General features: G+C 43.2%; 1 protein-coding gene across 1 annotated transcript in view; it reads right to left on the bottom strand.

Moving 5' to 3' along the window:
• LOC121281953 (protocadherin-9-like) overlaps positions 1-15,977 on the bottom strand; it is a 329,975-nt gene that overhangs the window by 270,448 nt on the left and 43,550 nt on the right. The window contains exon 3 of the mRNA XM_041195209.1: positions 1,604-1,799. Within this exon, the coding sequence (XP_041051143.1) occupies positions 1,604-1,799 (196 nt within the window). The remainder of the gene's footprint in view (positions 1-1,603; positions 1,800-15,977) is intronic.

The raw sequence follows: 15,977 nt of genomic DNA, 5'->3' as shown, positions 1-15,977 counted from the left end.
ACTTGCGTGATGAAGAATTGTTTTCATTTAAAATTAGTGAAAATGGGAATTTCATCCCCTTCACATCCACACATTTTGGCACTTCTCCACTGAGCCATTGTACAGTGATTAAGGGGGCTTATTTTAGCTTATTTTCCCTCTCCAGCCACAAGATATTGAAGCTGGTTGTAGTAAACCTATTGCCGCCCTGGGACAAATCAATTAACTCAACACGGACCAGGATTCAAGTCTTAGATTTCCCTAATCAGTAGGACTCAGTAGCACATTGTACATTTATATCAATAGGCCATCTGAAGCTTCAACTTTATTGTTTTGAAACATAATTCTGGGAAAGTTTGTATCCTGTCCCATTCACAGAAGCTGAAAATAACCATGATTTGATCATTATAGTGGTCTCTTATCACCTTAAGCGGCTACATGTAAAATGATTTATTCATTTAACTGACCAGTTTGAAAACTATTTTTAATTTAAAAGTTGGAATCTTGAAATAATCCAAGTTTGGAATTTAAATTACCAATTGTTGACACCAACAACTTTGAACCATGATTAACTCATTTGGTGGTCTTGGACCAGGGGAAGCCATATGTGAATATGGTTAATGCATATATTCATGTACAAGGATACAGCTTTCAGTCCAGTTAAGGGCCAAAAGTAAAGGTGGACGGAGGATGGGTACACATGGGTACTATCCTGTCACCTGGTGTAGCCATTTCCTTAAAAGCAGATGATGCAGCAGCAATACTAGTGCTCCAGGGTCATGTTATTTAAATAGTTATGCTTCCTCCTCCCAGTTTCATTTCAAGCTCTTACTGCTGAATTAAAATTAGAGACAACTCAGCAGGGTAGGCACAGGAAGAGATGGAAAATCAGCAGTGGGAGGTCTGTAATCAGGAGTTGCCATTTAAGTATCACAGCACTGAAGGAGTGGAGCAATGGTGCATCTACAAGCAGAAATGAGAAAGAACAGAATAGAATGAAGAGAAATATAGTTGTGGATAACAGCCAAGCTGGACTTGGAAATTCTGACAGATTGAAGCTTTGTAATATTGAAACTCTTAGGCGAGGGTTGGGAGGTGGGAGAGCATTAACAGAACTATATTGGACTCAATGGCCTGGAATGATCAAAAAAAAACAGATTAAAATCCACACAGAAGAATAAAGGACAAATTTCCCAAGTTATGAGCAAAGAGCAGGGGATTGGAACTGATTGGATAACTTTCAAATAGCAAGCACAGACATGATGGGCTGCTTGGCCTCGTGCTGTACTTTATGACTCTGATTCTAAAATAGTGGGGCAAATCAAAATGTAGGTCAGCCAGCCTCTGTTGCATATTTTTCAAATCTGTCAGCATATGCAGACAACTCCTAACTACTATTCATGATTAATTAAAACATTTCTATAACTATCATACTCCTGTAACAAATGATTTCAAATTACCAGCCCAATTCTACTGTTGTCATGTTGTTGGCTCTTTTAACAAATGGCTCAGGAGGTCCCTATCTGTGAAGTAGCTATGTAGATCAGAGCTGCTTATTAACATTGTTCATCTAGGCCATATAATTACCTCAGTCAATTTGCCTCAAACACAGGAAATCACTTACTGGATTCGGGGTCTGAGTTGCCATCACCTTCAGTCCTGCTAGGGGATGTTTGCTCGTAGTATTCTTCCTGTGGGAAACCGAGGGGCAGAGGATGCGATGTGCTGGCACTGCTGTTGGGTTCATGATCACCCAACCCACTATCGCTGCAACTTTCCTGAGAGCCATCAGGGAGGTGGAATGTGACTCTTCGTTGTGACTGAAAGAAAAAGAAAAACCTTTGTTATTTTGTGACCTTTTAAGAGATAGGTCACTTTATTTTTAAAACTTGTCATCAATTTATTTTCTGCCTCTAATTTTCTCACTTTCTCTTCTAACTTTTGTTGGCTTCAGGCATAGGTCACAACACCTAGCTCTCCTGAAACACAGTGTCCAGATAACTCTCCCCCTCCCTGATGTGTCAGTGTTCATAGCTCAGATTCCAGCTCATCAACTCTGAGCCGAAGTTCCTTGAAGAGCCAACACTTGCTGTAGATGTTTCTTGTGTAAGCTTGGAGACTGAACGTTCATACGCTATTTGGTTGTGAAAGGCATCACAGCTGAACCTGGCCTTGCCCGATTTCCACTACTGAAAACTTTCCAACAGAAGCTACCTGACAGTATTCAGATGTTTCTATTCCCTTGAGTTTAAAACAGCGAGGAGAGCTGGGAGTTCAGTGTGAGACAACGAGGAGAGCTGGGAGTTCAGTGTGAGACAACGAGGAGAGCTGGGAGTTCAGTGTGAGACAACGAGGAGAGCTGGGAGTTCAGTGTGAGACAACGAGGAGAGCTGGGAGTTCAGTGTGAGACAACGAGGAGAGCTGGGAGTTCAGTGTGAGACAACGAGGAGAGCTGGGAGTTCAGTGTGAGACAACGAGGAGAGCTGGGAGTTCAGTGTGAGACAACGAGGAGAGCTGGGAGTTCAGTGTGAGACAACGAGGAGAGCTGGGAGTTCAGTGTGAGACAACGAGGAGAGCTGGGAGTTCAGTGTGAAGACAACGAGGAGAGCTGGGGAGTTCAGTGTGAGACAACGAGGAGAGGCTGGGAGTTCAGTGTGAGACAACGAGGAGAGCTGGGAGTTCAGTGTGAGACAACGAGGAGAGCTGGGAGTTCAGTGTGAGACAACGAGGAGAGCTGGGAGTTCAGTGTGAGACAACGAGGAGAGCTGGGAGTTCAGTGTGAGACAACGAGGAGAGCTGGGAGTTCAGTGTGAGACAACGAGGAGAGCTGGGAGTTCAGTGTGAGACAACGAGGAGAGCTGGGAGTTCAGTGTGAGACAACGAGGAGAGCTGGGAGTTCAGTGTGAGACAACGAGGAGAGCTGGGAGTTCAGTGTGAGACAACGAGGAGAGCTGGGAGTTCAGTGTGAGACAACGAGGAGAGCTGGGAGTTCAGTGTGAGACAACGAGGAGAGCTGGGAGTTCAGTGTGAGACAACGAGGAGAGCTGGGAGTTCAGTGTGAGACAACGAGGAGAGCTGGGAGTTCAGTGTGAGACAACGAGGAGAGCTGGGAGTTCAGTGTGAGACAACGAGGAGAGCTGGGAGTTCAGTGTGAGACAACGAGGAGAGCTGGGAGTTCAGTGTGAGACAACGAGGAGAGCTGGGAGTTCAGTGTGAGACAACGAGGAGAGCTGGGAGTTCAGTGTGAGACAACGAGGAGAGCTGGGAGTTCAGTGTGAGACAACGAGGAGAGCTGGGAGTTCAGTGTGAGACAACGAGGAGAGCTGGGAGTTCAGTGTGAGACAACGAGGAGAGCTGGGAGTTCAGTGTGAGACAACGAGGAGAGCTGGGAGTTCAGTGTGAGACAACGAGGAGAGCTGGGAGTTCAGTGTGAGACAACGAGGAGAGCTGGGAGTTCAGTGTGAGACAACGAGGAGAGCTGGGAGTTCAGTGTGAGACAACGAGGAGAGCTGGGAGTTCAGTGTGAGACAACGAGGAGAGCTGGGAGTTCAGTGTGAGACAACGAGGAGAGCTGGGAGTTCAGTGTGAGACAACGAGGAGAGCTGGGAGTTCAGTGTGAGACAACGAGGAGAGCTGGGAGTTCAGTGTGAGACAACGAGGAGAGCTGGGAGTTCAGTGTGAGACAACGAGGAGAGCTGGGAGTTCAGTGTGAGACAACGAGGAGAGCTGGGAGTTCAGTGTGAGACAACGAGGAGAGCTGGGAGTTCAGTGTGAGACAACGAGGAGAGCTGGGAGTTCAGTGTGAGACAACGAGGAGAGCTGGGAGTTCAGTGTGAGACAACGAGGAGAGCTGGGAGTTCAGTGTGAGACAACGAGGAGAGCTGGGAGTTCAGTGTGAGACATCGAGGAGAGCTGGGAGTTCAGTGTGAGACAACGAGGAGAGCTGGGAGTTCAGCACATGGAGAGCAGACCTGAGTGAGAAGGGCAGCGGCAGCAGGAGATAAAAACTGACGGCAGAGAGGGAGGCTCAGCACACAGAGAGCGGACTTGTGTGGGAAGGACAGGGCAGAGGGAGATAAAAACCTGCAGCAGAGAGCCCCTTCAACCTGTTTCTACCTGTCAGAGCCGAGGTGTGACCTTAAAGGAAAACAGGTAGGTGATCGGTGGGTATCTCTTCCATGTCTCCTTTGATTGGCCTAGAGGTTTAAATCAGGAGACATTATTACAGCTGAAGAGTACAGTTAAGAAATTCGCTTTTAAAATATTTAACATCCAAATTAATTAATTAAATAGAATAGAGGTGGCTGGGCAGGTGATGTGTTACAGCTGTAGTATGTGGGACCTGGTGTTTGCCGGTGCGATCCACCATGACCATATCCACAGCAAGTGTTGGCTGCTCAAGGAGCTTTGGCTCAGAGTTGATGTGCAGGAATCCGAGCTATGAGCACTGTGACACATCAGGGAGAGGGAGAGTTATCTGGACACTGTTTCAGGAGACAGTTACATCCCTTAATTACATCAAATTTGGACCATGGTCAGGGACAGGAGCGTGTGACTGCAAGTGAGGCAGGTATGGGCGTCCATAATTTAGCTTTGGAGCAGCCTCAGCCAGTGTCCTTGTCCAATAGGTACAAAGCTCTTGCTCCTGGTGCAGATGAGGACACAGACAGCAGGGAGGATGAGTGAACTGACCACAGAACTATGGTACAGAGTGCCATTCAAGTGGGGGGAGAAAAGAGAAATGTAGTAGTAATAAGGGGCAGCATAGTTAGGGGAATAGATACTGCAGCAAAGACAAAGTCCCAAAGGCTGTGTTACCTATCTGATGCCAAGGTTAAGGACATCTCTTATGGACTGAAGAGGAACTTGGAGTGGGAGGGGAAGAATCCAATTGTTATGGCCTATGTAGGTACCAACAACATAGGTAAAACAAGGAAAGAGGTTCTGCTGAGGGACTAAGAGCAGCTCAGGGCTAAATTAAAAAACAGAACCCCAAAGGTAATAATCTCTGGATTACTACCTGAGCCATGTGCAAATTGGTATAGGGTAAACAAGATTAGAGAGGTAAATGAGTGGTCAAAGATTGGTGTGGGAGAAATGGATTCCTATTCATGGGGCATTGGCAGCAGTATTGGAAAAGCAGATAGCTGTTCCGTTGGGACGAGCTTCATTTGAACCATGCTGGGAGCAGTGTCCTGGCGAATCGTGTAACTAGGGTTGTAGATAGGACTTTAAACTAATTAGAGGCAGGGGGTGGGGTTCACTTGAAGAGAAGGTTTAAAAAATCAAAAAGAAACGAGAGAGCAGAGGTGCAGGGTAGTGAGGAGGTGAACAACAATCAAAGTGTGACAGGAAGGGGCAGAAAATATAAGCAGAAGAGTGCAGCAGAAATTAAAACCAGAATGAGTAATAATGGTAAAAAGTTAAAACTTAAGGCTCTTTATCTGAATGCACATAGCATTTGTAACAAGATAGATGAGTTGACGGCACAAATAGAAATAAATAAATATGACTTGATAGCTATTACAGAGATGTGGTTGCAGGGTGAGCAAGACCGGGAACTCAACGTTCAAGGGTATTCGACATTCTGGAAAAATAGGCAAAAAAGGAAAAGGAGGTGGGGTAGCTCTGTTAATAAAGGAAGGTATCAGTGTGGTGGAGAGTAGTGATATAGGTGCAATAGATCGTGATGTGGAATCAGTTTGGGTGGAAATAAGGAATAGCAAGGGGAAGAAGTCACTGGTGGGAGATGTCTATAAGACCCCGAAGAGTTGCTTCACTGTAGGACAAAGTATAAACTGGGAAATAACGGAGGCATGTAAGAAGGTTGCTACAATTGTCATGGGTGATTTTAATCTGCATATTGCTAGACAAATCAGGTTGGCATAGGTAACATGGAAGACAAATTTGTAGAGTACTCGGGGGTTATTTCTTAGAACAAAATGTTGCAGAACCTATGCAGGGACAGGCTATTTTAGATCTATTAATGTATAATGAAATAGGATTATTAAGAGATCTCATAGTTAAGGATCCTCTAGGGGGTAGCGATCACAACATGGTAAAATTTTGAATTTAGTTTGAGGGCGTGAACTCAGATCTCAAACCAGTGTCCTCAACTTAAATAAGAGCAGTTACAGAGGTATGAAGAAAGAGTTGTCTAAAGCGGGCTGGGAAAATAGACTAAGGGGAAGGTCAGTGGATGAGCAGTGGCAGACATTTAAGCAAATATTTCAGAAAGATCAGCAAAAATGTATTCCAGTCAAAAAGAAGGACTCAATGAGAAGGATGAACCACCCATGGTTAACTAAGGTAGTCAAGGAAAGTATCCAATCAAAAACTAAGGCATACAAAGTGGTGAAAACTAGTGGTAGGCAGAGGATTGGGAATTTTTTTTTTTTTTTAGGAACCAGCAGTGGATGACTAAAAAGCTAATAATGAGGGAGAAAATTGATTATGAAAATAAATTGGCAAGAAACATAAAAACAAACAGCAAGAGCTTCTATGGGTAGATAAAAAGAAAGAGTGGCTAGGTGAGTGTGGGACTCTTGGATGGAGAATTGATAATGGGAACAGGGAAATGGTAGATAATTTAAGTCAATATTTTGCATAGGTCTTCATAGTGGAGGACACTATAAACATCCCAAAGATATCAGATAAGCAAGGAGCTAATGGTAGGGAAGATTTTATAATGGTCTCTATCATGAGAGACAAAGTATTTGATGAACTAAAGGGGCTAAAGGCAGACAAGTCACCAGGACCTGATGGCCTGCATCCAAGTGTTCTAAAGGAAGGCTGCAGAGATAGTGGGAGCATTGGTCGAAATATTCCAGAACTCACTGGATTCCGGGAGGGTCCTAGCAGATTAGAAAACCATCAATGTGACCTCCCTGTTCAAAAAAGGAGGGAGACAAAAAGCAGGAAACTATAGGCCAGTTAGCCCAACATCTGTTGTTGGGAAAATGCTAGAGTCCATTATTAAGGAAGAAATAGCAGGACATTTAGAAAAGCTTAACACTATCAGAGTCAGCATGGTTTTGTGAAAGGGAAGTCATGTTTGACAAATTTGCTAGAGTTCTTTGAGGATATAACAGGCAGAGTTGATAAAGGGGAACCAGTAGATGTAGTGTATTTCGATTTCCAGAGGGCATTCAATAAGGTGCCACATGAAAGGTTATTGCACAAGATAGGAGCTCACGGTATAGGTTGAATGAGTGGGCAAAAACTTGGCAGATGGAGTTTAATGTAGGAAAGTGTGAGGTCATGCACTTTGGTAGGAAAAATCAAAAGGCAGACTATTATTTAAATTGAGAAGCACTCCAAAAAAGTGCAGCACAGAGGGACCTGGGTGTTCTTGTGCATGAAACACAAAATGTTAGCATGCAGGTGCAGCAATTAATTAAGAAGGCAAATTGAATTTTGGCCTGTGTTGCGAGGGGGTTGGAGTTTAAAAATAGGGAAGTCTTGTTACAATTGTACAGGGTGTTGATGAGGCCGCACCTGGAGTACTATGTACAATTTTGGTCCCCGTATTTAAGAAAGGATATACTGGCATTGGAGATTTACTAGGCTGCTTCCTGGGATGAAGAGGGCTGACTTATCAAGAACAGCTAAACAGATTAGGCATTTATTCATTAGAGTTTAGAACAATGAGGGGTGATCTTATTGAAATGTACAAGATTCTGAGGGGGGCTTGACAGTGTAGATGTTGAGAAGATGTTTCCGTTAGTGGGGGAATCTTGAACTAGAGGACATAGTTGCAGAATAAGGGGACACTCATTTAAAACTGAGATGTGAAGGCATTTCGTGTCTCGGAGGGTAGTGAATATCTGGAATTCTCTACCCCAGAGAGCTGTGGAGGCTAGATCACTGAAAGTATATAAAGAGGCGATAGATAGATGTTTGAAATATTGGGGAGTTGATGGCTATAGCACAAAAGAGGAGTTGAGGCCTGGGGCAGGTCAGCCATTCTTATTGAATGGTGGGGCAGGCTTGAGGGGCTGAATGGCCTATTCCTGCTCCTATTTCTTATGTTCTTATGTTCTTACTTAGGGCACTGTGATCAATTGAGATCAGTTACCTCAAAAGACACTGGGAATCAAACTTGGGAAAATCACAGGTCAAATTGACTCAGTTCCGCAATGGGCCTTACCAATTAACCACTATAGATCTCTTTATCCTTGCTTGCCAACTTGAAAATCATGTATATATTTTAAAATCATGTCCTACATCTGAACTTAACTATTTTTAAGAATCACCAAGCTAAGTATGTTCATAATTAAAGGAAACCTAGAAGGAAGATTTAAATTAACCACTTTAAATTGTGCACACAGGCACACTCAGACAAAACAAACTCTTTCAACATGAAACTTGCTTGGCTTATGTTATATCCACCAGCCTCAAAGTTTTTGTTAAAACAGAAACATCTGTTCAGAAAACTGCAATTAGTAACTTATCCTTTATTTCCCCACAATCATGCTGCAAAGTGTAAAGCAATTTGCAGGGCTGCGAAGAAAAAGCAGGTATGTGGACCAAATTGCATAGTACTTTCAAAGAGCCAACACGGCATGATGGGCTGAAAGGCCTCCTAACTGTGTTGCAGGAATCTATGATGGAGAAATTCATTCACATAGTATTGCTAGAAGACTTCTGTCAATTTCCTGAGGACAGCAGCACCATGGGCCTGCTTAGCATCACTAGAAATGGCTCTATAAAAACACATTTCTCCCCGTGGTTTTAATGATTTTGGAGCAATGGCTGTCCTTAGTAACTGGCACTACTTTTCCCCCACCAAAATGCAACACTACCCATACACCTATCACGAACAAGGCCTGAGCAAGGAAAGAAAACACCAGAAGTCATGACCGACTTCAGCTGATGCATTTTAACATATTAGCATGATACAGTAGGTTAATTCTACACTTCTGGCAGAAACAAGGCAGCTAGGCAATTAAATACAAAGAGGTTGCTTATCTGCTCAGAACTTGGCCATCAGCGCCATCTTCAATATTAATTTGCAGAGTCTGTAGGCAGAGGTGTTGCCCACCCATGGGTAACCCATGGATTTATGCAAATCAATGACCTATGACACCAACTAGGACCCCAATGATGTTTTAACCGAAGCAGATCAGCAGACAGGGAGGATGAAGAGGTTCTTCAAGGGAATGAGAAAAAAAATCTTTCTGGGGTTAAGAGGAAGAAAAGTGCTTCTTGGGGACTCCACAAGGAAAATTGCAGCTTCACTTCCCCAGGTATTCTCACGTTCCTTCCATTCTCCTGCAGGATTCTCCCAAAAATCCCTCTCTACCACTTACCTGGAAGCCAGAGGGCTGCCCAAATATTCCCTGTTGACAGTTGGTCTGTGATCTTTTTCCCTCGGAAGGAATGAAAACTGGACTAGCGGACCATTGAAATGAGGCCTAGCGGTTAAAATTACCATAGCTCCCAGCTACATCTGATGAGCAGGATATTAACCCACTGAACCGGTTTCCTGCTGGAAACCCAGTCCAAGTTAAAATCCATCACAGTGAATGAGCTAACAATTTTGTAAATCTCCATCGAAATGTAAGCACTAAAACTTTGGTGCAAATTGCTTCCTTTTGAACTCTAAGCTAAATTAGTTCATACATTTGCTATCAGCATGCAAAATAAGGAAGATGAAAAGTTAATCAAAGTCTTGTGCAGTCATTACAGAAAGAGCTACATATTTTATCTCCTGAAAAATTTCCTGCTTGCATGACTCAAATCATTAAATACCTCTGTTTGGAAATTGGGGCAGACGGCGGTTGTTCCTTGTGATATGGAGTGACCAGGCTCCTACTCTTCTACAATTCCTACATGCCTGTACGACAACCTTTTATTCCTTTTACCAGTACAGTTCTGATCTTTCTTCTGTCATTTAACTGTACCCAAAAATTGCATCTGCAATATATGGCCAACTGTGAAAATACCAAGGTCTTGAAGCTCTTTCAGTTCAAAACTTGCATTATTTGATGTTGGTAAAAGATTTCACCAAGGCTTTGCCCAGTTGCATCAGTCAATGTTTCTGCCCTTTCCCTGCTGATATCAGTAAATAGATAGGACTATGATGAGATGACATTATCCACTCACAATTCCATCATATCTATCCCAGTTTTATGTAAATGGTTTCAGCTGTGGCTCAGTTGATAGCACTCTCTTTGAGGCAGAAGGTTGACGTCCCACTCCAAAGACAAAATCTAAGCAGACGCTCCAGCAAGAGAGTGCTGTCATTTGGAGAAAAGGTGAGACTGAGGCCCCATCTTCCCTCTCTGCTGGACAGAAAAAGATGCAGTGGGATCGCTGAAAAAAAATAAATTTTGAAGCTTTTCATCCTCTCAAAATGTCAATATAAGAGGAAAAGGGCACTTTTCTCTCCCACGGTCTTCTGCAAGCCTACTTTCACTGTTCAGTATGCTCATTGGGATTCTTACAGTTCCACATGCTTTAGGATTGGTCTTATCAGCAACCTTGTAACTTAGTCTACTGCATTCGTTGCTCCCAATGTGGTCTCCTCTACATTGGAGAGACCAAACGTAAACTGGGCGACCACTTTGCAGAACACCTGCGGTCTGTCCGCAAGAATGACCCAAACCTGCCGGTCACTTGCCATTTTAACACTCCACCCTGCTCTCTTGCCCACATGTCTGTCCTTGGCTTGCTGCATTGTTCCAGTGAAGCCCAACGCAAACTGGAGGAACAACACCTCATCTTCCGACTAGGCACTTTACAGCCTTCCGGACTGAATATTGAATTCAACAACTTTAGGTCGTGAGCTCCCTCCCCCATCCCCACCCCCTTTCTGTTTCCCCCTTCCCTTTTTTTTCCAATAAATTATAAAGACTTTCCTTTTTCCCACCTATTTCCATTATTTTTAAAAAAAATTTAAAAAATTTTAAATTTAAAATTTTTTTTTTAATCTTTTATGCTCTCCCCACCCCCACTAGAGCTATACCTTCAGTGCCCTACCATCCATTCTTAATTAGCACATTCGTTTAGATAATATCAACAACTTTAACACCTATGTGTTCTTTTGTACTATTGTTGTTGACATCTTTTGATGATCTGCTTCTATCACTACTTGTTTGTCCCTACAACCACACCACTTCTCTCTCTCTCTGCCCCCCACACACACACCTCAAACCAGCTTATATTTCAACTCTTTCTTGGACTCGAACTCAAGTTCTGTCGAAGGGTCGTGAGGACTCGAAACGTCAACTCTTTTCTTCTCCGCGATGCTGCTAGACCTGCTGAGTTTTTCCAGGTAATTCTGTTTTTGTTTTTTTTTTTACCTTGTAAGTAGGGCCTGAGCTATTTGCCCACCAAAATAGGTCACATCAAAGGCATTCTGCAGGATAATGGCTACTCTTATCAGATCATTTTGCACTGTATATCACACAAACACATGAATGGGCCTGAGGCCATCACTTTCGGTCCTGAAAAGTGCCCAGTCTACCTCAGATTACCCTGGAAGAGCAATGTATCTCAAAAATTTGAGCAACAGATGAAGCTAACTGTATCACACTGCTACTATGCGGTATTCGCCACTAGCAGGATGCTGCCATCAAGCCAAAAAGACTTTCTGTTATCACACAAATGAGTAATGTGGTGTATGAATTTTAGTACCAGTTTGATGCTAGGTATGTAGGCCAAACGTCCCAAAGGCTGATGGATCATATCAAACATCATGTCTCAGTCGCTGTTCACAATGGACAGGTATAGACCGTACCCAACTAGCCCGTGCTTGCAAAACTCAAAACAGTGTCCAACATTGGTTGTGATTCCACAATTGGACAGCATCTGTTAAATAATCCTCAGTATGCTAAGAATTATGCCCTCAATCAATTTAAGGTTGTCAGTTGGGCTCTCATTGTGACGTATTTTGTGTACTGGAAGCTACATATATTAATACACAGGGCCCTGTTCTTTGTAGAACATATACAAACATTGTGCCTGTTTCAGCTAAACAAAGTAAGTGGCAGACATTCGCTGGCTCATTCCTCAGAGCAATGCCTTGACTAATCAGGGTCAAGCTGTCTGGTTTAAATTTCAAACAGTGCTTGACAGTTAACTGTCAGTCAACAACAGTGGTGCATTCTCCATGGCAACACCACTTGACAACCAAACAGCACTCTCTTCACATGCAGTATAAACTGTTATTTTCCCCTTATATTAGTATTCGTGCAAGTGAGTGCAAGATGAAAAGCTTACGCATGTCTCTTTTTTTCAGTAATAGGATTATTTTAAAGAAGAGCTGCAAAGGTCTGCTGCTTTGCCACAGGGATGTTTAGCTGGACATCCATGAAATGTAACAGTTCTGCACACACAGCTCAGTGAGGAACACTGAAGCAGGAGTAGGTCATTTTGCTCTTTGAGCCTGATCCTTCAATTAGATTATTTCTGATCTGCATTTCAACTTTATTTAACTACCTTTGCTTCTGTCCCTCAATATGCTAAGCTAACAGAAATGTACTGAACCACTCTTTAAAGCCTCAATTTTCTCAACATCCAACTTATTGGAGGAAGAGAGTTCCAGTTTTCTACTACCCACTGTGTGAAAAAAGTGCTTCCAGATTTGGCTCCTAATGTTCTAGCTCTAATTTTGATGTAATGTCCCCTTGCAAGTCATTTCTAACTGTCTACTAGCTTTAACTGATTTGCATACTTAGAGTTCCTAATCTCTGCACCTTTATGGTGCCTAGTTTCTCACTATTTAGAACTTATGTTGATTTATTTTTTATTGTATCCAAAGCAGATGGTTTCACATTGAACTCCATTTGCTATACTATTTGTATATGTCTCTTTTCAACTTTTTTCTCCCATCTGCACTACCTACTGTCCCTCTTAGCTTCATGCCATCTGCGAATTTGGATACAAAGCTCTCTATTCCTTCATCCAAGTCCTTAATAAACATGATGAAAAGTTGAGGCTAACAATCAGTTGTGTGGAACCTTCTTAAGTGCCTTCTGGAAGTCCAAATAACTTAGATCATTAGGCACCCCCTAACCTACTTTAGGAGTGGCCCCTCAAAAAGTTGAAAGGGACTATAACAAAGCCATACTGGTTCCCTCTCATACTTATTCAAGCTCAGCCATTCTGTCCTTGTTCACACATTCTTGTAACTTCTCCATTACTGATGGTAAGCTCTCTATTATCCTGCCTTCAGTAATCAAAGACAAAGCATTCAGTTTGCTTCTGTGTCAATGATAACAAAATAATGGATCATTGCCAAAATATAAGAGCCTAAATTTTTCACATGGCGGGGTCTCCCTTCCCATCATCTGAAGTGTCCCACCATCCCTACCAACTCACCAACTCTGAGTGCCCTGCAGCCAATTTACGCTTGAATGGGCATCAGGCAGGGCTTAGACTCAGACATTTACAGCGCAGAAGGAGGCCAGTGTCCCAGCATGTCCGCACTGGTCAACAAAGATCTGACTACACTAATCCCACTCCCCAGCACTTGGCCCATAGCCCTGGAGGCTATGACAACACAAGTGAATATCTAAATACTTCTTAAATGTTATGAGAGTTTCTGGCTCAACCACCCTTTCAAGCAGTGAGTTCCAGACTCTCACCACACTCTGGGTGAAAAACATTTCTCCACACCTCCGCTCAGCTTTCTACCTCTTAACTTAAATCTATGCCCCCTGACTATTAACCCCTCTACTAATGGAAAAGGTGCCTTCCTATCCACCCTATTTATGCCCCTCAATCTTGTACAACTCTTTCAGGTCCCCTGTCAACCTTCACTGCTCCAAGGCAAAAAAGCACCAGCCTATCCAATCTTTCCTCATAGCTCAGACTCTCCAGCCCAGGCAGCTTCCTGGTAAACCTCCTCTGCACCCTCTCCAGTGCAATCACATCTTTCCTATAATGTGATGACCAGAATTGCATTTTGTACTGCAGTTGTGGCCTGACCAGCATTTTATACAGTTCCAGCATAACTTCCTTGCTCTTGAATTCTACGCCTCAGCTAATAAAGGCAAGTATCCCATATACTTTCTTAACCACCTTATCTACCTGCCCTGCTACCTTCAGGGATATGTGGATATGCACACCAAGGTCCCCCTGATCTTCAGTGCTTTCCAGGGTCCTACCATTCATTGTGTAATCTTGTTAGGCCTTGTTAGTCCTCCCCAAGTGCATTACCTCACACTTTTCTGGGTTGAATTCCAGTTGCCACTGCTCTGCCCACCTGACAAATCCATTGATATCCTCCTGCAGTTTATGGCTATCCTCCTCACTATTTACCACCCTACCAATTTTTGTGTCATCTGCGAACTTCTTGATCATGCCCCCTACATTTAAATCCAAATTATTTACATACACCGCAAACAGCAAGGGCCCAGGCACCGAGCCCTGTGGAACCCCACTAGAAACAGACTTCCAGTCATAGAAATATACATCTAATGTCACCCTCTGCTTCCTGCCTCTCAGCCAATTTTGGATCCAATGTGCCACTTTACCCTGGATCCCATGGGCTCTTACTTTCTTGACCAGTCTGCCATGATGGACCTTATCAAAAGCCTTGCTAAAGTTTAGGTGGACAACATCAAATGCATTACCCTCATCAACACTCCTGGTTACCTTCTCAAAAAATTCAATCAAATTTGTCAAACACGACCTTCCCTTAACAAATCCATGCTGACTATCCCTGATTAATCTGTGTCTCTCCAAGAGCAGATATATTCTGTTCCTCAGGATTCTTTCTAGTAACTTCCCCAGCACTAAGGTGAGGCTGATTGGCATGTAATTTCCTGGTCTAATTCTTCCTCCCTTCTTTAAAAATGGGACAGCGATAGCAGTCCTCCAGTCCTCTAGCACCCTACAGTGGCCAGAGAGGATTTGAAAATTACTATTAGGGCCCCTGATATCTCTTCCCTTGCCTCCCTCAACAGCCTGGTTTACATCTCATCCAGGCCTGCGGATTTATCCACTTTTAAGGCCACTAAACCCGCTAGTACCTCCTCTCTCTATGTTAATTCCCTCTAATATTTCACAGTCCTCCACCCTGATGTCTACACGTGCGTCGTCCTTTTCCATTGTGAAGACCAACGCAAAATATTCATTGAGAACTGTACCCATGTCTTCCGGGTCCACACACAGATTACTTCTATGGTCCCTAATTGGCCCTACTCTTTCCCTAGTTATTCTCTTGCTCTTTATATATTTAAAACCCCTTTGGGTTTTCTTTTACCCTACCCAACAATGCTTTCTCATGCACTTTCTTAGCTTTCCTGATTTCCTTTTCAAGTTCCCCCCTGCACTTTTTATACTCCTCTGAGGGACTCTGCTATATTGAGCCCTCAGTATCTGCCATAAGCTATTCTTTTTTTTTCTTAACCATAACCTTTAAGTCCCTTGATATCCAAGGTTTTCAGGACATGGTCCTCCACTTGGTCTTTATAGTAACTTATTTGCCCTGTACTCTTGCTGTTTCCTCCTTGAATGCCTCCCACTGCTTTGACACAGTTTTATCTGCAAGTAGCTGTTCCTAGTCCACTTGGGCCAATTCGTATCTCATCTTAGTAAAATTAGTCTTTCCCTAGTTTAGAACTTTTATTCCCAGTCCAGCCTTATCCTTTTCCATAATTTTTCTAAATCTAACTGGGTTATGGTCACTATCTCCAAAATGCTCCCCTACTAATAATCCTTCTACCTGCCCAGGCTCATTCCCAAATATTAGGTCCAGAACACCCCCTTCCCTTATTGGGCTTTCTACATACTGGCTAAAAAGTTCTCCTGGATGCAACTTAAGAATTTTGCTCTCTCCCTACCTTGAACACTAGAACTATCCCAGTTAATATTTGGATAGTGAAAATCCCCAAATATTACTGCCTTATTATTCTTAGATTTCTCTGAATTTGATTACATATTTGATCCTCTATCTCTCCCTGACTGTTTGGGGCCTATAGTTTACACCAAACAGTGTGTTTGCCCCTTTTGTGTTTTTTTACTTCTCCCCATGTGGCCTCATTTGA

This window comes from Carcharodon carcharias, chromosome 9, assembly GCF_017639515.1.
Source record: "Carcharodon carcharias isolate sCarCar2 chromosome 9, sCarCar2.pri, whole genome shotgun sequence".
In the NCBI taxonomy this organism is placed as follows: Eukaryota; Metazoa; Chordata; class Chondrichthyes; order Lamniformes; family Lamnidae; genus Carcharodon; species Carcharodon carcharias.
Note: the sequence above shows the minus strand (reverse complement) of the source record. Positions and strands in the feature narration are given on the sequence as shown.